The sequence below is a fragment of the Falco cherrug genome, chromosome 3, assembly GCF_023634085.1.
Source record: "Falco cherrug isolate bFalChe1 chromosome 3, bFalChe1.pri, whole genome shotgun sequence".
Classification (NCBI taxonomy): domain Eukaryota; kingdom Metazoa; phylum Chordata; class Aves; order Falconiformes; family Falconidae; genus Falco; species Falco cherrug.
Window position 1 is genome coordinate 72,403,471 of NC_073699.1, and position 21,995 is coordinate 72,425,465.

Below are 21,995 nucleotides of genomic sequence, written 5' to 3' on the forward strand. Positions count from 1 at the left end.
ATAATAGAAAGTGAGGTTGCAAAAGAGCTGAAGAGTTTGCCTTGTTTACTCACAAATGGTTTGTGAACAAGGCAACATCAGCTAGGCTGTCATAAACCTGATTTTCAACTATAATATCAACTGCAAATGTAAAGTTAACTGTAAAGTATTTGTCTGATCTCTTGAAGTAAGGATCTTGCCACACAGTATATAGAAACCATTGAAATTTACAAAAGGCATCCAGATTCTGCAAATCAAACTACAAACGGATCTTTTTGAAGTAAAAATCTATATTAAGATTGTAGGACTGGAGGAGCACTTGAGTAGTTCTCCAGCTTTTGAAAAATGCATCTAGAAATCATTTATAGTTTTCAGAAACACTTACAAGAAAGCTTTGTGTTTATTTTGCTAGTTTGTCAACAAATTGTACTTAGTTCCTGTCTTTCTCTGCTTTTTTCCAGAATAAACCTTAGGTCTATTTGGTAGTGCAGTGATTAGCTGCACTGCGGATCTGATCTTGGTATATATGTGATTCTGTACGTCCAAAGCATCCTATTTATTGTTTGGGTTTTTTTTCTCTTAATGATAGAAAATTTCCAAAAGACATGCTTGGCATGTTTTTCAGTGATTTCCCTTTTACAGGCATGATTTGTAGTCTTAAAATGGATTGTCAATACTGATGGTACCTCTAAGTATGATATTAACAATATAAACCAATTATCTGCAGTTGGAAATGTTCAAATTTGTGACCAGAATTTATTTTTCACTCTAAAATTTAGCTATTCAGATAGCCTTCTCCCAAAGAAATGCAAACGGTATCTGTGACTACTGAGCTTTATAACCTTGTTTATAAATTAAGCAAGCTGCCCCCTTTACTTTCACTTGAAGATGGAGGAAATTTTCACTTTCTGAATTAAAATGAAGTTCATTATCCCTAGTGCTTTGACTTCATGAAACCCAGATATTTTTGTTATTGTAGAGATAGCTTCTTTCAGGGAATGATGCATGGAACCTTCAACAGAACTGTCGGGGCCACTCCAGTGACTAAAATGATAGTGTTTGCATCTGGATTGCAATGTATTAAGATGTCACAGGGACATTGGTATGAATCACTACTGAGAGAAACATTCTGTATGCAGGCATTTTGATAGAGTTCTTTCAGAAGGAGTAAAATGAGAAAAATCCATAGTGAAAAATATTTTTTCCTTGTCTTCATGTTTCCATAACCTTTCATGATTGTACATTTGAGAGGTAACATTGCTGAAAGAGCAAATTATGAGCAGATGCTTTGTTAGGCAATAATGAACCAGCTGAATATTTATGCACTCTGCAGGGGTAGTCATAGTCTTTGACTTGCGGGCGTGCTAACTAGGATACATCTTAGAAAAGGTAAAGTTTTTGCTGCTCCAGCACATAGCCAACTTCACAGGCTATTTAGCTTTGCTTCTTGTAGCTGCAGTTTCAGGTTTTACTGACCTGAGAGATGGATTTACCTGCTTTCTTATCTTCGGCATTCTCTTCTCCTTAAATCTTTTGCCAGGATGTGGAGATCATATACAGCAGTTGTATTTATACTGTTCAGTAAAATCAGGTTAGAGCGTGTTCTCTGACCCCAAGGCCAAATGACCCAGCACAGCTTGTGTCCATACGCTTCACCTTTTTCTCCTGCAAAAGTAGGGCAGCCTCATCCACACTGTTTAGGAGTGAATGACTTCCTTTTGGTTTCACAGTGTGAGAGTCCCAGTAGCAGGAAAACTGAGGATGAGCCTTTGCAGCTCTCAGCCAGCTGAAGATAGGCCCAGATGGATAAGTCTTTATGCAGTTCATTGCTTACGGCATGAGGGATACTGAGCTATAGGTCTTGGACATAAAAATGTCCATGAAACTTAAGTCTTTTCATCGATTCCCTTGCTCTCAACGTGTATATAGAATAATATGCTCAACTAGATTTGATAATTCTGGTTTTCCCTGGTAGGACTCAGGCAGCCAACCTAAGCCAGGGGACTGCCTACTTAACAAGAACAAGGGTAGTAAGGACAGCAAGGCGGAAGGGGTCTGCCTGCATGTTACTTACAGACTTGTATGGTCCTCACCGCAACCTAGTCAGCTTGTCTTTTTCAGATCCCCTTGTGAGAGTTTGTATCATCTTCTGTTGTTCTGAACAACTGACTATCTTCTCCCATGGCTTTTGGAGGAAAGATTCTATAAATTGCCAGAATTCTTGTGTTTGTGTTTGAGTGTTGTCTATTCTGAATCCAGAAAACTAACAGCTAGAAAACTGTCTAGAGTTAGCATATCATCAAACTAGAATCCTCTGAATCGGTGGCTCCACCGCTGACAATTAACAATACAGGATGTTTGCTAAAGAATGACTTAGTGGGAATCAATCTTTCCTGTCCTGCCTGCTTCCTTGACGTTCTCTGTTAGATGAAATAAGTATGTTCAGACAGTAAAAAGACACCAAAATTGTTGGCTTTACTCAGTGCATTAATTATTATGTGGAGTCTTAATATTCATCTGCCTCAAGGTAGTCTACATCATAGGAAAAAGGATAGCCAGGCAGCTATGTTGTTGTCTGTACATCCAGCTTTATTTCGGAAAGTGAGGAAAAGGAAGGAAAAATGTTTCATTTGTCTAATCCCATTGACTCTGTCAGATCTGCAGAAACAGATTATGTCCAGTGGGTGTAGTTTTGGAGGGTTTTGTGGTTTTCGTTTACCCTGTTTTAATATAGCCACTCTCCATTGATATTAGCGGTTTTACACATGGACCTATGGAAGCAATACATCACACGTATAATCATCCTAAAGAACCATGTATAAAAGAAACTTTCTTTTTTTCCTTCCAGAACATTCCTTGTTGTGCCATTTCAATGGGTCAGGGCCAGGAAGTCCATGCAAGGCGCCTGCTAAATCAATGCATGCAAGATGGAGGATGGCTCCTTCTACAGAACTGCCACCTTGGCTTGGAGTTTCTTAGTGAATTAATGGACACCATTGCAACAACAGAATCTATGAATGAAAGTTTCAGGACCTGGATCACTACAGAGGCTCACCCAGAGTTTCCTATCAATCTTTTACAGTCCTCTATCAAATTTACTAATGAACCCCCTCAAGGTAGGAAACCATGCTTTTTTGAGTTAAGGGCTTGTTTTTCCCCCTCCCACTGTATCACTATACTCTGTGCAGTGTTTCATTTTTTATTCTCTGTTGTTTCATTAGCTAAATACAGCACTGTGTAAATCAGTCTTGTGATGTGTAAAGCATGACTCTTTTGGGGAGAAAATGGATATTGTTTATTTTTGTAACAGAAATTGATAGTGATTTTGTTGTTTATGTAGAACCTGTGGAGAATGCCAGGTCAGTGGTCCTTTCTTAAGCTTAGCACACCCCATCACTCTTTTCTTTCTGTCCGGTTGACCCTGTCCAAGGATGCAGAGGGGGACCAATCCTGTGCTCTGAACACCCAACCTCAACCTCCCAAGCTGCAGGATGTAGCTGTGGCAGTTGCTTCTTGTTATGTCATCTGGCACTGTTGACAGGAAACTGACCCCAGCATCTTTGTAATCGTCCTTCAATATTTGTTAGCTGTTACTGAATCAACCTTTAGACTCTGTCACAGGCAAGACAGTAAAAAACAACCCATAGTGAATCTGAATACTGGGGTTTACATAAGAACTGATGAGATTAGGGCTTTTATGTTACTTGCTTGTTTTACACACTCACCATCTCATACTCCCAGCCTCCTGTATTACATTCATTCATCTTGACTTCCTTTCCCATTGGAGAGATCACTGCTGGTCCAGGAAGGTTGGGCAGAAGGTCCTGACGGTTTCATATTGTGCAGCTGCTTGCAGCTACCAGTCTTGGATGTTACTGGCCTAGATCCCCGGGCACCCCCTGCCATTTGCCTCCAGGATCTTTCCTTCAGGATCTTTCCCAACTTCCAGGATGTTTCCTCAAGCTAGGGTGTTCATCTTGTACTTTCTGGGTCTCTAAGCCCTCAGTTTTCCTAACCTAAGTAGTCTATGTGCAGAAGCATAATGTGTGATCAAGCATCCTAATTGGCAGTTCTGACTCATGTTTCTGTATTAAATTGGAGGATTCAGGATGTTTCACTTTTTGCAGCCTGTACCATTTGCAGTTAGCAAGTAGCAGGTTTGTCCTTGAGAGTTTCAAATTTCATTTTGGACAGCCACCATCCCTCACTGATGCACGCAATTTTCTGCTGCTTTTCAGTATTCACCATCTAAGCTGGTTTTTGCATACCACAGTTTGCTCTTCAACAGACTAAACAAACTCGGTCTTTTTGTCCTATCTTTGTAGGTCATGTACACTCAGTATTTGATCACCTTTATTGCCCCATCCAGTTTCTCCACACCTCCCTTGTGTGCCAAATGTGGACAATATATCTGAGTGGAAGCCTCGTCAGTGCTAATTGGAAAGTGATAAGAACTTCCTTCAATCTGTTGTTTGTGCTTCTTCTAAGGTAGCCCACTATCTGGATTGCCTTATTTGCAAGAATAGTGCAATTTTAGCTTATAGTCAGCCTGGCTTCTGTGGTGACCCTGAAATGCTTACCAGTAGATCTCAGCTAGCAGATCTCAGCTTATGAAAATGCAGGGGGATATTGTGCTGCAGGTGCAGAACTTTGCATTTCTTGTTGATCTTCATGCAGGTTTTGTTTGCCAAGTCTTTAGCTCTCTCTAGATCCCTCTGGACTGATGCTCTGCCTTTTAGTATGTCAGCCACACACTTCAATTTAGTATTGTCCGCAAATTTGTTTGTTTTGCCTTTTGTCTCCTTATCCGAGCTTTTATTTTGGCTGCTAGGATATCTTAAGCCACTGATTACTTGCTATTCTTTGAGCCTAGTAACCAGCCTGCTAGCCTTCTACAATAAGATGATTAGTTTAGTGGATGAAGGGAGAGTATTGTCTATCTTGACTTGAAGAAGTCTTCTGACACAGCCCTCCAATACATTCTAAGGGACGTACTGATGAAGTAGGCATTACAGAAGTGGGCAGTGAGATGGACTGAAAATTGTGTGAACTCCCAGGCTTAAAGAGTTGTGGTCAGCTGCACAAATCCAGCTGGAGAGCAATCAGCAGTGATGTACCTGAGGGGGCAATGCTGGCACCAGCAGTGATTAAATTTTTCTCTAACAACCTGGATGATGGGACACTCTCAGCAAGTTTATAGTTGATACAAAGTGGGAAGAACGGGCCAGACCAGAAGGTCATGTTGTTGTTCAGTTGGAGTTTCACAGGCTGGAGAAATGGTCTGACAGGAGTCTACTGAACTTCAACATAGGGAAATGCCAAGTACTCCCCCTGTGGAGAAAGAACCTCATGCACCCATACGTGATGGAGTTGACCAGCTGTAAAGTAGCTTTGCAGAAAAGGACCTGAGCTTCCTGATGGGAATCAAGTAGAACACAAGCCAGAAATATGCCCTTGGAGGAAAAAATGGTCTGCAACACCCTCAACTGCATTAGGAAGAACGTTTCTAGCAGATTGAGGGAGGTGATTCTTCTCTACTCAGCCATGGTGAGAAAACGTTTGAAGTGATGGTCCAAGTCTGACCTCCCCAGTGCAAGAAAGACATGGACAGAATGAGTCCAGTGAGAGGCCACAAAGATACCAAAGGGATTGGAGAATATGAATTATGAGGAGAGGCTGAGAAAGCTATGATTGTTTAACCTTGAGGAGAGAAGGGGTATCTTATGAATGCATAAACTATGTGATGGGAGTGAGTAAAGAAAACAGCATGACTTTTCTCAGTGGTACCAAGTGACAGAAAGAGAGGTGATGGACACAAATGGAAATCCAGGAAATTCCACTTCAGCATCAGAAAAAAACTTAACCCACAGTGAGTGTGGTCAAATACTGGAACAGCTTGTCCAGTGAGTTTGTAGACTCCATCCTCAAAACCCACAGGGACAAGCTGCTGAGCAGCCAGCTCTAGCTGACCCTGTTTTGAGAAGCCGTATTGCTCAAGGTGACCTCCAGAGGTCCCTTCCAACCTCAACTATTTGGTGTTATTCTGTGTGATAAGAAAACATCCAGCTTTTCTAAGTAGTCTCTGACCTGTTGTTCTCCTGCTGTTGAATATCTCTCTCTTACCCAAACTATGCTGCTACCTGCAGATGTCCTTTACAAATTTATAGAAACAACTTCCTGCCCTGCCTTCTATCTGCTCATTATGTATGATGACGGAAGGTTACTTTGTATTTTGAACTATGGGAGAAGGTCTTCAAGCCTGACACTTATTTTGGCTTTTAACTCCCTCATATTTAACTAACTGTGTAATACATTAACTTACCCTTCATTTATATATATGTATATGTTACCACTGATTTCAGTTAATGAAGTCAGTAGGAGCTGAGAATTTTTATCCAAGGTCATATTTAATGCCTCAGTCATTTAAACCTCTTATTTCAGTATTTATCTTCCTTTGGATACTAGTAAGATGTCTACAAAATGTCTGATCTTGTGAAAGACGTTATGTTTCAGCGTATATACTCTAAAAAGCAGTTAGTCTACTGTTAAAATTTCTTACTTCTTTCTCTTCTGTCCTCTTACTTCAGTGCTCAACATCTCTTGTACTGTGACCCTCTCTTTATCATTCAAATGCTAACACTCTATAAGTCAGGTTATAGCCAATTTATGACTTGCATTTATTAATAGAAATATGCCTGGTGTAACAATTTAAGTCAGGATGAAATATAAAGTTTTAGTTTTCTGACTCTCCCGCCACATTGGTAGAATGATGTGATAAGGGACTTCTGTTTAATTACTATTTCTTGATTTTAGAACTCTTATGATTCCCTTATAGTATTTTGAAAAGCTATTTGTTTGAATATTGTTCTACTGTATCTTTGTGAAATAAGAAAGAAGCAAAAGGGCTTTTATTGTGTTATAGCATGTATGAGGACTTGGACAATCTATTAACTGCACTTGGAATTTGTCTTTTTAGACTTGCATTAAGCTGCTTAGGTGGAAGATAACATGAGTGACCTGGTGTCAGTAACTCATGCTTGGTGTTTTCTGCCAAAGGCAGATGATGCTTCAGTAGTGCTGCCTGAAAGCATCTGGGTGTAGTGGGGCTTATGTATTCTGTGGAAGCTGAGATTGTATCAGTATTACCTGCCTAAAGGTGTTCCTGGGATATGAAATGTCAGTGCTAAAACCAACCTCCCCAAGTATGAGTATTTCCACTGTGAATTTAGGTTCTCGTCTCATCATCTTGATGCCTGTACGATAGTTTGAGAAGCTGCATACAGAATTTTGAGATTGTTATAGGAATGAAATCTAAATAAAATTGTCTTCGGTAGAACTAAAATCTCATTTTATATGTAAATACCGAAACACAAACTATTGGTTATCCAGTGATATATTTCATATGATGTTAGGTGCCTTTTTCATTGCCATATAGTTGCTGAATAGTTACGTTTATATTTCAGTTGTTATTGGTAACATTTAGAAAATGATTGCTTAATTGTAATTCCTTCCAGACTCCTGAACCTAATTCGGTGTGTCATCTACCTGAAACAAAACATAATTGAAGTTTGCCTGCTATGACCAGCTGAACAGATAATTGATTCAGAGAGATTATTTGAAGCTATAAATAAGATGATACTGTAAATTGGAATAGAGAATTCTGCTTAACGGAACTTCGTCTTATGCGTTCCATACACTTTTTCCCTTGTATCTTACATTTTTATACTTACTTTGTAGGTATGAAAGCTGGCTTAAAACGAACATACTCAGCTGTTACTCAGGATCACCTAGAAGTGAGCAACATGCCACAGTGGAAACCATTGCTATATGCTGTAGCATTTCTTCACTCAACTGTTCAGGTTTAAAAATGCATTTCTTCTGTCATAAAGCCATGTTTCGTTTATCAATGCACTGTGTTATTAAGTGAAAAACATGTTTAAATGTTAGTCCCTTGTTGGTAAATTAATGCAAGGAAAATAAGAAAGAAAATAACACCCCTCTATTACTGCAACTGTCTTAGAACTTTCAACTCTGCTCATGTTGATCTTGTACCTCTAACAGGGATGGTATTTCAGAGCAAAAATGAACAGTCAACCAATGATCAATTAATGTACTCTTCTGTTAAAGTCTTGGGGAATGGCTGTGTGATATGTCTTTCAACTAACTGTTTTTCACTAATATTTTAAATCATAAAAGCACATTAAAGAAATTTACAGCTTGGGTTGGAAAACCATAGTATTAAAACTGCTGCTTTCAAGATGAGAAGGGATAAGAGGGTGAATATAAATCCTTCCTGCACTGAAACCCGTAGGAGGAAATGAAGGTGGAAGATGGTTTTGGGTCTTGCCTTTCAGGAGTTCCATTAAGGAAAGTGCTTTATGGATTAACCACAACTTTTTATCATTCTATTGATAGATTTTGCAGTATTCTTAGTTTATATTTGGTGCCTAGTTAATTTAACTCTGTGGCATCCATGCACTGATACATTGCAGTCCAATAGAAGCCTGTGGTATGCTTGTCTTTAGCCTATTGCTTCTTCCTTGGTAGAAATTAAGAATGTTTAAGTACCAGATGTTGCCCCAATAACTACGTACTGCCAGCCATATCTGTAAATGATTCAGTAAAAAGCAGCTTTTGGTACTTGCATCTGCACTATGCAGAGACATCAGTGGTACAAATATACTGAGTCCATACAAGGACCACAGACGATGATCGTGGCTGGTGAGTTTGGACATCCTTTCGTAAAAGAGTAGCTTCATCTTTGAAATTCAAAACCTATAGTTCTGGACTCACAGATTCACTGCGCTTAAAAAAGAGGATTTTTTCTTTGTGAAATTGTTAATATTCTTATTCTTTGCTCATATCTTTCTATTGATGATGATAAATGAAGATATATTTAACTCCTAGATAATTAATCAAGCAGTTGGTCTTGTGTGTGTTAAGAGAATATTTTTTTTAAAGTTGGCAAAAAGTAGCCCTGGCTGGACTACTGCATTCTTAGCATGTTTCATGTATTCTTCTGCACTTAATATTTAGTTCACAATTACTATCCATCAGACTTTTATCTTTAACTCCATCTATTTTACAGGAAAGACGAAAGTTTGGTCCGCTGGGCTGGAATATTCCTTATGAATTTAATCAGGCAGACTTTGCAGCCAGTGTGCAATTTGTTCAGAACCATTTGGATGACATGGACATTAAACGTGGAGTGAACTGGAGCTGTGTTCGCTATATGCTTGGAGAAGTACAGTATGGTGGCCGTGTAACTGATGATCTTGACAAAGCACTGCTGAATACATATGCAAGAGTGTGGTTTGGAGAGCATATGTTTAGTGAAAAATTTTGTTTCTACAAAGATTATGTTATTCCAAAAGGGAAAACAGTTGAAGACTATCTCCAGTACATAGAACAACTGCCAGTGATTGATACACCTGAGGTAAAATATTTCGATATATTTCAGTATATTAAAGGGAGCTTTTGTCAGATAAATAAAGAGCCAGGAATGCATATGTCAATATTAGCAGGCAGACCATTATAGTGGGTATCCAGTGTAGGTCTGCTGATGGGGAAGAGATAAATGAGGCCATCTTCAAACGGTTGGAAGAAGTCTCACATTCACAGGTCCTGGTCCTCATCGAGGACTTTAACATCGCTAATTATCTGCTAGAAGGGTGATATAGTAGGATTCAAGCAGTTTAGGAGATTTCTTGAGTGCATTAATGACAAATTCCTGGCACAGGTAACTGAGGAGCCAACAAAGAAAGGTGCTTGACTTGACCTGATACTTATGAGCAAGGAAGGACTGATCAGGGATGTGATATTCAGAGGCAGCCTTGACTGCAGTGACCAATGATGGAGCTCAGGATTTAAGAGGAGACAGTATGGCAAAAAGCAGGACCACAGCCCTGGATTTCAGGAGAGTAGATTTCAACCTGTTCAGAGGTTTCTTTAAGGCTTGGGAGAATCCCATGGGATTTGGCCCTGGAGAGAAGAGTGGTCCAGGAGAACAGGGATCACCTCCTCCAAGCTCAGGAAAGATCCACCCTAACAAGCAGGAAATCAAAGGCAGCAGGAGGCCTGAATGGATGAACAAGAAGCTCGTAACTGAGTTCAGACATAAAAAGGAAGTGTACAAGAGGTGAAAGCAGGGGCAAGTGACCCAGCGAGAGTACAGAGCAGCTACTGTTTGATTTTGCAGGGATAGGGTTAGGAAAGTCAAGGCCAAAGTGGAGTTGAATCTATCAAGGAATGTGAAGGGCAAGAAGAAAGGGTTTTACAAGTAAGAGCACAAAGATGACTCGGGGAAAATGTGGGTCACTTGCAAAATGGGGCAGGAGAACTAGTGAGAGATTGAAAATGCTCAGTGCCTTCTTTGCCTTAGTTCTTACCAGTCAAAGTGGCCTCCAAAAATCCCAGGCCCCTAATACAAAAAGTCTAGAACAAGGAACTCGCCTCTGGTGGAAGAGGACCAGATTAGGGAGCATTTAAACCAACTGAACACACTCAAGTTCATGGTATATGTACATTTAAACAAATTGAACATATGTAAGTCATGATGGGTTGCACTCATGGGTGCTGAGGGAGCTGGCTGATGTCACTGTCAGGTCACTTCCAATTACTTTTAAATCGTCATGGTGATTGAAAGAGGTTCCTGAAGAATGGAAACTAGCAAATATCACTCCAGTCTTCAAGAACAGAAGAAGGATCTGGGGAACTACAGGCTGGTCAGCCTCTGTTCCTGGGAAGGTGCTAAAGAAAATCCTCTTTCAAAACATTTCCAAACATAGGAAGGACAAGGACAAGCAGGTGATTGAGAGTAGCCAGCATGGATTTGTGAAGAAGAAATGCTTATCTAACCTATCAGCCTTCTACAATGAGGTGACTGGCTTGGTGGATGAGGGGAGAGCAGTGGATGTTTTTTTACGTCAACTTTAGTAAGGCCTTTGACACTATCTTCCATAACAGCTTCATGGACAATCTGTCAAAGTGTGGCTTAGGTAAGTATCGTAGTGTGACACATCTGCCATATGAGGGAAGGCTGAGAGAGCTGTGACTCTTTAGCCTTTAGTGAAGAGGAGGCTCAGGTGGGTTCTTATCAATTTATATAAATACCTGTTCAGAGGGTGTAAAGATGGAACCTCCTAACAATAGCAAATTCCACTTGACAACAAGAGAACACTTTTTTACAGTGAAGTTGGTCAAGCACTGGAAGAGGATGCCCAGAGAGGTTGTGGAGTCTTGATCTTTGTAGATCCTAAAATCCCCCTTGGATATTTGTGCTGGACAGCCTGCTATAGCTGACCCTGCTTGAGCAGGTGGTTTGGATTAGATGACCCTCAGAGGTCCCTTCCAAATGAAACTGCTTTGTGATTTTGCAATTCCGTATGGGACTGAGCAGACATGCAAACTGAGAAGAAATGAAAATAGAAAAGTTATATGGTCTCATTTTGCAAGTTATAAGTGGGAGATCATTCCTTTTTGACAACAGGAAGATCAGGATGTTGCCATGAATTGATGGGGTAGGGTGCAGGGTAGCTCCTGGCTGCAATCACTTTTACATGACCCGATGTGTGTATACTGCAGTGATCACAGTAACTGGAAGATTACAACTTTCTCCTCCCTCTAGTACAGGCACATGTGATGAAGTTAAAATTGAAGTAGAAGTGAATGCTCTGGATTTCTGTCTCATTGCTATTAAGTTGATAAAAGCCTTTGCAAGTAAGTTCTATTAAAATTAAATAGATGGGACTGAACAGAAAAAAATGTGGTTTTTTCTTACTGATGATCTGGCTGAGAGGGTAAGAAGATTCCAAGATCATCAAACAAACTTGCAAAGTTTTGAATCTCTGAAGGTAGTGAAAGCAGAATGCAAGTGTATTTGTGCTGGCAATGATGTACCTTTTCCAAGTAAGGGTAAATGCAGCTGTGATAATGCACCACTGGGATCCATCTGAGCCTGGCTCACGAAGTGGCTCCTATCAACGTATGAACCTTGACTATCAGATTACAGGTGCTATTTTCATCGATCTGCTTTTCTAAGTGCTTGGGAACCTATTGCACAATGCTGCAATATATATTTTCAAGTATTTTTATGCCTGTAAAAAATCTGTATGTATGGTTTGATATAGGGGAATTTTACCTTTGACTTTTATGTAAATATGATCAAGTCCAGGAATGCAAACACCTTTTTCTCCTTCACATTTTCACAGGTTAGGACTTTCTTTTGTCATTCCAAAATCTATCAAAATTGCTCATGCAGACCTTTTAACCTTTTAATCTCCCAGTCTACTTCATTTTACAAAGGATATTGTGCTAGTCAAAACAGTGTATCTTTGTTTCCTCCCCTTTCCATTTCTGGTTAAGAAAGAAAGACTGAATAAGTTTGATTGCTGTATCCTTGCTCTTTTGATGAAATTTCAACCTCTGATCAGAATAAACACTTGACCTCTGAAGAGGGCTGTTGAACTCAGCGTACTGGGTTTGCATGACGAGGTTTTGATAGTGAGGGGGTTACAGGGGTGGCTTCTGTGAGAAGCTGCTAGAAGCTTCCTAGTATGTCCAATAAAGCCAATGCCATCTGGCTCCAGGATGGACCCATCACTGGCCAAGACTGAGTCCATCAATGACAGTGGTAGCACCTCTGGGATGCCATAAGGTGGTGGAGGAAAAAACTGTGCAATGGCAACTTTAGCCCAAGAGAGGAGTGAGAATATGTGAGAGAAACAACTCTGCAGATACCAAGTCAATGCAGAAGGAGGGGGAGGAGCTGCTCCAGGTGCCAGGGCAGAGATTCCCCTGCAGCCCTTGGTGAAGACCCTGGTGAGGCAGGTTGTCCCCCTGCAGCCTATGGGGGTCCACGGTGGAGCACATATCCACCTGCAGCCCATGGAGGACCCCATGCCAGAGCAAGTGTTTGCCCAAAGGAGTCTGTGATCCCCTGGAGGGCCCACACTGGAGCAGGGTCCTGGCAGGAGCTGTGGCCCCATGGAGAGAGGAGCCCAGGCTGCAGCAGGTTTGCTGGCAGGACTTGTGACCCCATGGGGGACCCACTCTGCAGCAGTCTGTGCCTGAAGGGCTGCACCCCATGTAAGGGACCCACACTGGAGCAATTTGTGAAGAACTTCAGCCTGTGGGAAGGACCGATGTTGGAGAAGTTCATGGAGGACTGTGTCCCATGGGAGGGACCCCCAGCTGGAGCAGGGGAAGAGCGTGAGGAGTCCTCCCCCTGAGGAAGAAGGAGTGGCAGAAACAAAGTGGGATGAACTGACTACAACTCCCATTCCCTGTCCCCCTGTGCTGCTGAAGAGGAGGAGGTAGAGAAAATTACAAGTGAAGTTAAGCCTGGGAAGAACGGAAGGGTGAGGGGAAGGTGGTTTTAAGGTTTGGTTTTATTTCTCATTATCCTACTCTGATCTGATTGGTAATAAGTTCAATTATTTTTCCCCAAGCCTGTTTTACCTGTGACAGTAATTGGTGAGTAATCTTTCATTGTCCCTATCTCGACCCCCCAAGCCTTTTGTTGCATTTTCTCTCCTCTGTCCAGTCGAGGAGGGGAGTGACAGAGCGGCTTCCGTGGGCACCTGGCCTCCAGCCAGGGTCAACTCGCCACACTCAGCAATCCCTTTGAAAATGACTTTGATTTCAGAGGGGTATAGAGCTTTAGTAATTGGTTTTGAAGATTTATCAGGCTAATAAAGACCCTGAAAGACAGGATCCAACATCTGCTTTTTAATTAAAATTCCCAGTGAATTTGGATCAAAAAGAATAAGATTCAGCTTCTTGATTAATATACAGGACATCCAGGACACTGGTCTACCCACTGCTTTACTGCTCTAGCTTCTTTATTCTTAATTCTTTCATGCATCAATTGCATAAAACATAGGACCAGAGTTGACATCGATATGTTTGGTAATATTCCACTGGTTTTGCAGTTAGCCCTTAGACTAGCACTGCAATTTACATTCACAATAGTGGGTTTTTTTCATGTTTCTAACTTGGGCTGTAGCATTGCCACAATATCTGCTAGAGTAAAACCAAACAGGCCCTTATAGTGCAAGAGCAAAAGCAGAAGAGTGTATCATCAAACGTGTATTTCATTCCATATAGAATATGAGTGTAAGAAAGTGCATTGATATTTTCACTTTTTACAGCTCTAAATATGGTGTTTAAGTAAACTACTATGTGTAAAAACATGTTAAATCCTACTTGGAATCTAATTCCATGCTAGTTATAGTTACATCTTCTCTGACATGGAGTATTATGTCTATACTGTGTTCTTTGTGCTGTTGTAAGGATCAGATCCTAAAGTGGTGTAAGTCAGTGCAGCTTCACTGGCTTTGGCACAGATGCAGTCACATCCCTTGTCTCTGAGTATCTACATTTGCAAGTGTAACAATATAACATATGATCCTTTTTATTTTGTCCTCAGAGTGTGCAAATATTGGTTACTAGAAGTGTCTTTTTCTAATATACCAAATCTAAAGTAAAATATGAAAACATGGAAAATGAGAAGTGGAAGATTGCTTGGCTTTGGTGCTCAGTTTGAGGGCAAGGCTTCCTCATTGGATCAGTGATTCAAAGTTTGTAAGAGATAGTTAATAGCTATAATTAAATGAAGACTTGTGAAATAAGACAGTACAATTCCTCGTGGAGAAGAGTTGCAGCTGTCAACCTGACAATTATAGACTTACTGATATTTCAGTGGAAATTTCTGAGAAAGCTATTATAATTCAGACAAAGGGCAGTTTTACAGTAATTCTGTACTAGCTGTATCTTAAATAAAATAATTCAATTTCAGAAGAAGGAGAAGTAAGGAGTGGGAGACTTAAACCAAAAATAGCTAAACCATAAAATATCCTAAATATATCACTGGTCATAAAATATTTAGGTACTTTGAATATGGGCAGTGTTTTCTTCACTGTGCTGCATGCCTTATAAGCCTGAGACTAAGTAAACCAAAATGTGTTAGAAAAGGTAACTGGTCTGATTATTAGGGGCATCTACTTGAGCTGATACAACAGCAATATATCTGTAGAGACAAAGTGGTGAGGGGTCAGTGTCCACATCTGACGTGCTTCTAACAAGGTCTAGTCTGAACCACTGGAAAGTAATCGGGTTGTACCCCTTGACAGCACTTCACAGCATGATCCAAAGTGTGCTATGCAAAGATAATCAGAACAGTTTAAAAAATCCCCACTTATATGAATGAAAACGCTGTTGTATATGCAACCTATGTAAATGTTTTTGTGTAATTTGGGCTTGGTCCTTGGCCACTTAAATGTGTGTACTTCCACTGTACCTAGTTATATCTATTGTTTTATAGAGCTGAGGAGTTTCCTCCTTGTTTATCCATTTAAATGCTTTCTTTCATGGATATAATATTAGAAGGAAGATCACAATTTTTTTTTCTCTTTTATTTTAAGGTATTTGGACTTCACCCTAACGCAGATATCACTTACCAAACTAACCTGGCTAACGAGACATTAAGTACAATAGTAAGCATCCAGCCCAAAGACAGCAGCATTGGAGGAGGGGAAACCCGAGAAGCAGTAGTACAGCGCCTTGCTGATGAGATGCTAGAGAAGTTACCTCCAGATTATAACCCTCATGAGGTATATGCTGCTTTATAGATACAGATGTTTTATGTATGTATGTGTGTATGTGTTTAGTGAGTTTTATTGTGCTCCTTAAATTTAACTGGCACATGTTTTAAAAAGCTTTTAAAATTATGCATAGTGTTTATAAGTCTGTTTTGGTTTATCGTGTAAAATATTCCTACATCGGAAACACATATTTCAAATGCTATAGTCTACTTAATTAGTCACCTTAACTCAGAACAGATATTAGAGACTTCAGAAAGTTCTTGCCCTCCTTAGTTTATTGAAGGACACTGGTGCCTTTTTCTGAAGGACCAGTGATCTTATAGTGGTTACAGCTTTCAATTTACCTACTCTTAATATGATACCACCATTATGAATAATGGATTTTATCACCAACCTTTTCATGCCCCAGATTTTTTGGAGTTTGGGTCATAACAGATGTATTTTTCAGTATTTTCTTGCCTTTTTTATTAACAGTCTCATTATAGAAAATGCCATTTAGAAAAGTCCAGTATAAAGCACTCTTGCATCAGTTTGTAAGTAGGATCAAGTGTCTTGCCATGTGTTTCATGAGCAGTAACTGTTGAAAACCCCTAATTTCCATGATTTTATTAATTTTAAATAATAGTTCTGTTCTGCACCTATATTGCTTTTTTCTCCCTGGTTGCAGTCCAAGCTTGCAGAGTGCCCAGTATGCAGTATTGCAGCTTGTTATGTTATACTTTATTTTTTTCACCGGACAACCTAGAGTGTCCACTTAGGTTATAACTAGTTGTCTTGGGGTCCTGGCAATATTTCCTGTCTCCTTTTCTACTATTCATTTCAGATTGAATATGTCTTGTATAGATAGCCTCTTCTGTACTGTCATAATTCAGCTCAGAACTTCTCTTTTCATTCCCCTCTTGGCAAGCTACTTACAATGTGCAACTTTTTTTGGTGAGGTTTCCTAACAGCCTTCTCTATATAGTTATTTTTCCATCCCTCCTTGCTTGTGTCTCTTTCTTTTGTTCACCTGTTTATTGAGTGATTCCCAGTGAAAGTATAGAATTAATTTGTTTGTAGAATTTTATTTGGAATAGAGCCAGTTTTCTAGTTTTCGCATTACTATTTAATCATAAATAAATTTAGAAATAGCAAATAAAAATAAATATAGTAAGTATAATAATAAATAACACTTATTTACTAATTTAATATATTTAATGTTTTACACCTTGGATCTACACCTATAGTCTGCACCTTGGATTGTTCTCAGTCCTTTTCCCTAATCCTTCCTATCACAGTAAAGATTTTTCATGGAACATTTCTTCTAGTTTTATACACCTCCTTACAAATTTTTTTTCAAATTGCAATAGCAATAGAATACTGAATGTCTGGGTAGCATATATGGTTCTGCCATATTTGTAATATGTGTATTGAGCTAATTTTTTCAGTATATTTGCTAAATCCTCCAAAGGAATATTTCTTCATTCCCTTGTTAAACTACCAACATTTTTCCCACTGAAGAATTTGTAATACTCAGAAGACATCAATAGTACTGCATTTTATATTGTAACCAGAGGGTATTCTTGTTCTCAGGTTTTACCCCTGGGAAATTTGTGCCATGCCTTTTAGTCTTATAAAATGCACACACACTTGTTTAATCCAAATTTCCCTTCTAAATGGTTTGAATAAATACTATTTTTCTCTGGCATGTCTTCTATTTAATCTTGGTCTCATTCAGTCTCATTCCTTCTAGGTTTATTCACTCAGGTTATCCATACAAAATACAGATAGAGTAGGCCTACTGTTTTCAGTCGCTTCCTTGAGTGTCTGAGTGTTGGAGACAACCACTTATGGAGACAAGAACTGTAGTTAAGGACAAAGAGTCTGGAGGGTTTATTTCAGAAGTTCCACCCTGCACTTTTAACTTGTCTCTCTTTTACTCTGCTGTATTAGGGTACAATACATACTTTTCCATGTGACTGTATAAAAAAATCACCACCAGCTGTTTTCATTGCAGTTTCATTCTCATCATCCAGTAGTATTTGACAAGCTATTATCTTTTCTCATGATCTGCCAATCATACATGCAGGTTTTTATCTTGTTATGAGCAATCGTCTTTGTAAAGATGCTCACAATTAGATAGTTCTTTGCTTCTGTACCACTTCTCTGACATCTCTGAGCTTCAAGGAAACCTCTTTTGCTTCAAATTGCTTGACAGCTGGTCTCTTAAGATTCAAGTGAGGAGATTCATATTTGTACAGGACAAACCAATATTCCATATTAATACTTTAGCATTGTCTTGCTCACCATGCCCCCCACATCTGTCTGTCTTCGTGTCCCCCTCCCCCCTTTCATTCTTACAGGAACAGTCAGAGGGTGTCGTGTTGGATCTACGTTTTCCCCGTGTATTTCTTGTAAATGTATTCTACACTCAGGATGTAAGTTTGTTTCATTTTCTTAGCAATAAGTGTAGATACCACCTGTTCATGGTGGTTTCTAGTTTTCTCAGGCTCTGTACATCTTGATTTGTGAATTGCATTTCTCTTTGATTAATCACACCCTCTATTTACATGCTGTTTCTTCAGTCCACATTACTGATGGATGACGTGGTACTTTTCCACAGAACCATCAAAAAATTACTCTTTGTTTCTGTATCATGGTCGTGATTCCTTTGCTCTGAGTATCTACAGAACATCCTCTGGGTCATTTTCCATCATTTATTGTTGGTAATAGTGTGTTCCTCTGTACATCCCTTTGGCAGTATCATCTGTACTGGAACTTCAGATTTTACTTCTGCAGTGTTATGAGATTTGGCATTATTTCTTGAAGTTCCTGATTCTTCAATATTTCCTTCCTCCTTCCCTAATGGATTTACCCTTTCTCTCATTCTGTAGACTTTAGAATTCATTTGGGTATTTACCAGTGCTTTCTTTGTTGGAGGGGCATTCCCCTTTTCTGCTATTAGTGCCCAGCACCACCTCTTTGGTGCAGTTGTTTATGGGCCAGGAGTGTGGCCACCTCTACACAGTAAGCAAAAAAATATATATCAAATGTGTTTCCCGTCTGAACTCAACATTTTAGAAAGGGCTGAGATGGCGGGAGTAAGCTGTAAAGCAACCTAAATTTTTAAAGGAAAGTTTGCATAAACTGACCAAACAAGAATGTCTAAAATACCAAAAGAACAAAAAAAAAAGATTATGTTCATTAACATGTAGTTAAAAATTTTACTAGTCAGAGCAGAAAAGAAGGGAAAATTCAGATGTTCTCTGAGGGAAGAAGCAACAGAATTTAGCAGAAGCTACAATATAATAAGCAAATAAAATTAAGCTTGCAAGTCTAAGGAGTGAAATGGATTATGTAATTACTTCCTGTGATGTCTGAAAAAAAAAAAAAAAAAGGAATGAGATGAGTTCTGTTGTTTGTCAATTTAAGTCAACATTTGGTCATTCAGGACATTATTACCTACAAGATCAGTTTAACAATCCTGAAACAAAACTAATATACTAAATTGTAAGAGAGTGAGCGAATGTGTCAGACAGAGTTCTTATGCATGCCTCATTGGGTAAGAGCAGTAAAAAGAAAAACATTCATTAGTCCTAGCAGTGCAGCTTGGGTTTGCTTTTAGAAGAATATTGTGCTGCAGTAAGGCCACAACGTGGTTATATTTGGAAATCCAGTTATAGAGATACTATCAGTGGAGAAAAGGAACCAAAAATTTAGGAAACAAATGAAGGTAATTAAAAGCAAGTAGTCTTTAGGGAAAGTGGCAGGTGCCTTTGCTATCTTTGTTCTTTGTATCTTTGTTCTTGTGGCTCCCTTTAGAAAGTGTGGAGTGAATTAGCTCAGAGTTAAACCCCCAACAGGCTAGGTTAGGGACAGATGGTACTGAAACCAATTATTTGTTGACATTCAGAGCTCTGGATTTTACTTTCTCTTGATACTTTGTGAATCCAGAGAAAATTTAGGCTGTCACACAGAGGCCTTTATTAGCCTTTGGCAATGACTTCAGAACCAACAACTTTCAGAACAGGGAAACTATTTTACCCCATGATATAAACTTCTTTTGTCGTTGCCTTCTTGTAACACTTCCTCTCACCAGTCAAATAACTGAATCAATGTCCACCCAAAAGACTATAAACAAAACAAGTCACCGTTGCATGCTTTATCAGACTGTAGTTTGACACAGGTGATGGAAGAACAAAACAAACTTTCCTCCTGACCTAAAACTGTCTTCATTTTTCTCAGTCCAAAGGCAGAGGCAAAGCAAGAATTCTGCTTTCATGACTCTTTTTGCTTCTGGGCCTTGCCTCACAGGTAACAGAGAGATTAGCAGTAAAAAGATTAGGCCCAGCCAGTCCGTGTGAGTGAAGACAGATGCAAGAATAAATGTCAGCCTGTCACACACAGAGGTTTATAATAACAATGATCCTTGCAGCGTGAAGAACAGCTTGCTAGGGAATAGACATGGAGACATTCCAAAGATAACTGCACTTTACTGGAGGTTGGCTTTTAACCCAAGTAGCAAAGGGGCTTTTTCCTTAAATATTTTTTGTAGTATTGATTTTGCCTTATCCTGTGCTAAGGCTATGACTACATTAGCAACTATTGCATGGGAATAGGAATTAATCTGAGTACCCCAGGCTTCCACTAGATATGTTATTGGGGAATTTGCTTTGGTCTAACTCTAGTCTAGGCCTGTAGGCTGAACACCTGTTAGTAGTTGCAATACGTTACAGTCCCTGAAGCATAACTTTTCGGTTAGTTTAATATGAAACTATGCTAGTTTGTGTGCCTAGAGTCTACTTTTCAGTGCATGTTTTTTGCTACAAAAAATCATTCGGGGTCTGAACTGAAACACTAATGTAGATGCTTTTGTAAGTCATCTGTGGTTTACTTACGAACCCTGTCAGATATGATGGTTACCCAGTTCTAGACCTTCAGCTCTTTTCTATATATTTCACTGCCAGCTTCCTTGTGTACAACAAGGAAGTGGCCCTTGACACCACTTGCAAAGAGCCTTGGCTTGGACATGTCTTGAGCTTGTCTTTCTAATTCAGGCCTTTTATTTAGACCATCTTGCAGAATGATGGACTTCCCATTTCTGCTGACAAAGAGTATAGCAAGTAACGAAGTCTAATGGAAAATAACAGCATTTACCAAATATGATAAGCCATTACTACTACAGTAACACGATCACTGATCATTAAATGGCACAAGTTTGGCAGCTGCTTTTCTGCTGAATGTCCTATGAAGTATGTAGTGACAAAGGAGTTGGTAACCTGAGGACGGCTAAGGAATGTGCATAGAGGAATCTGACAAATAGGGATATGCATTGCAAAATCATGTAGACAAAGCTATTAAGATTATGATTTTAGTTGTTCCTTTCTTAAATCACCTTGTTTTATGTTAATGACAGCTGTTTGCATAATGAAAAGGAGATCTTGTAAGTGGGCTTTATGGAATTAGTATATTAATCTCAGAAAGGCTATTTTGCTTAGTGAGTTTTGTCTTTTGAGGTTTTTTTCTGAGTTGGAATCCATCTTTCAATGTCATAATAAATACAGCACTGGAGGTAAGTCATGCAATAGCTTGATAGGAATTCCAATACAAAACCTGTCAATCATACCTCAGAGCTGGTATTTAAAACTAGTCTTAACAGCAAGATTTCCAAGAAGGCATTATGTTACGGCTAGTAGATCTCAGATCAGGATTGATTTGTATACAATAAGGTAGGAAGTATATAATTTTTTTCAGTTTCCATATCTATCTGGTTATGCTTGGTGCTCCAGACTGAGTGCTGTGAACATATCTAGGATGGATTAAGAAATTTCTACATTATTGGTTCACTCATTATTCAAAACATTATAGGTATTTTTGTAGGTACATGAAAACAAATCAGAAGGCTGTTTAAATTCTGAGAATTCACTAGTTAAATTGTAAAATTTTCAGTACAGTAATATTTTAGAATATTTCATCTTCTCTTTGTAGATTCATAAATACCAATATTTTGGATAATAACTCCTTTAAGAAAGTCTTGCATGCAATTTTTCCTCAAATGGCAGAAATTATTTGCCAAATGATTCCCCAAAGGAGCACATGCTTTGTAGACTAGAAAAAAGTGGGTTTTCTATTTAAAGGATAAAATGCATGGACTATATTCTGTATAATTCCTTTTCTTATTAGTGGCAGGCACTAGACTTCCAAGTATTCTGGGAAAGAAAAAAAAATCAATCTTTTTTTGCTTTTTTGGCAAGAGAGAGAATTATCAATTCCTGTGAAATTTTCAGAAAGCAGAAGCTTTTCCTCTATTTTGTGTGGAAGGAAATGAGAATACTACATTGTGTAAATTATCCAGAAAGAGTTTGTTGCCTTACTTCTAGTCTAATGATAGCTGACTTTAGTAATTTTTTGTCTTTTACAGGAAGAAACACATTA

The 21,995-nt window shown here is 39.1% G+C and overlaps 1 protein-coding gene across 1 annotated transcript in view; it reads left to right on the plus strand.

Annotated features, from left to right (window-relative positions):
- The window catches only part of LOC102057332 (dynein axonemal heavy chain 5-like), a 176,276-nt gene that overhangs the window by 135,081 nt on the left and 19,200 nt on the right, over positions 1 to 21,995 (plus strand). Inside the window, exons 66-69 of the mRNA XM_055705661.1 lie at positions 2,828 to 3,095; positions 7,717 to 7,838; positions 9,068 to 9,415; positions 15,402 to 15,590. Coding sequence (XP_055561636.1) covers positions 2,828 to 3,095; positions 7,717 to 7,838; positions 9,068 to 9,415; positions 15,402 to 15,590 — 927 coding nt within the window. The remainder of the gene's footprint in view (positions 1 to 2,827; positions 3,096 to 7,716; positions 7,839 to 9,067; positions 9,416 to 15,401; positions 15,591 to 21,995) is intronic.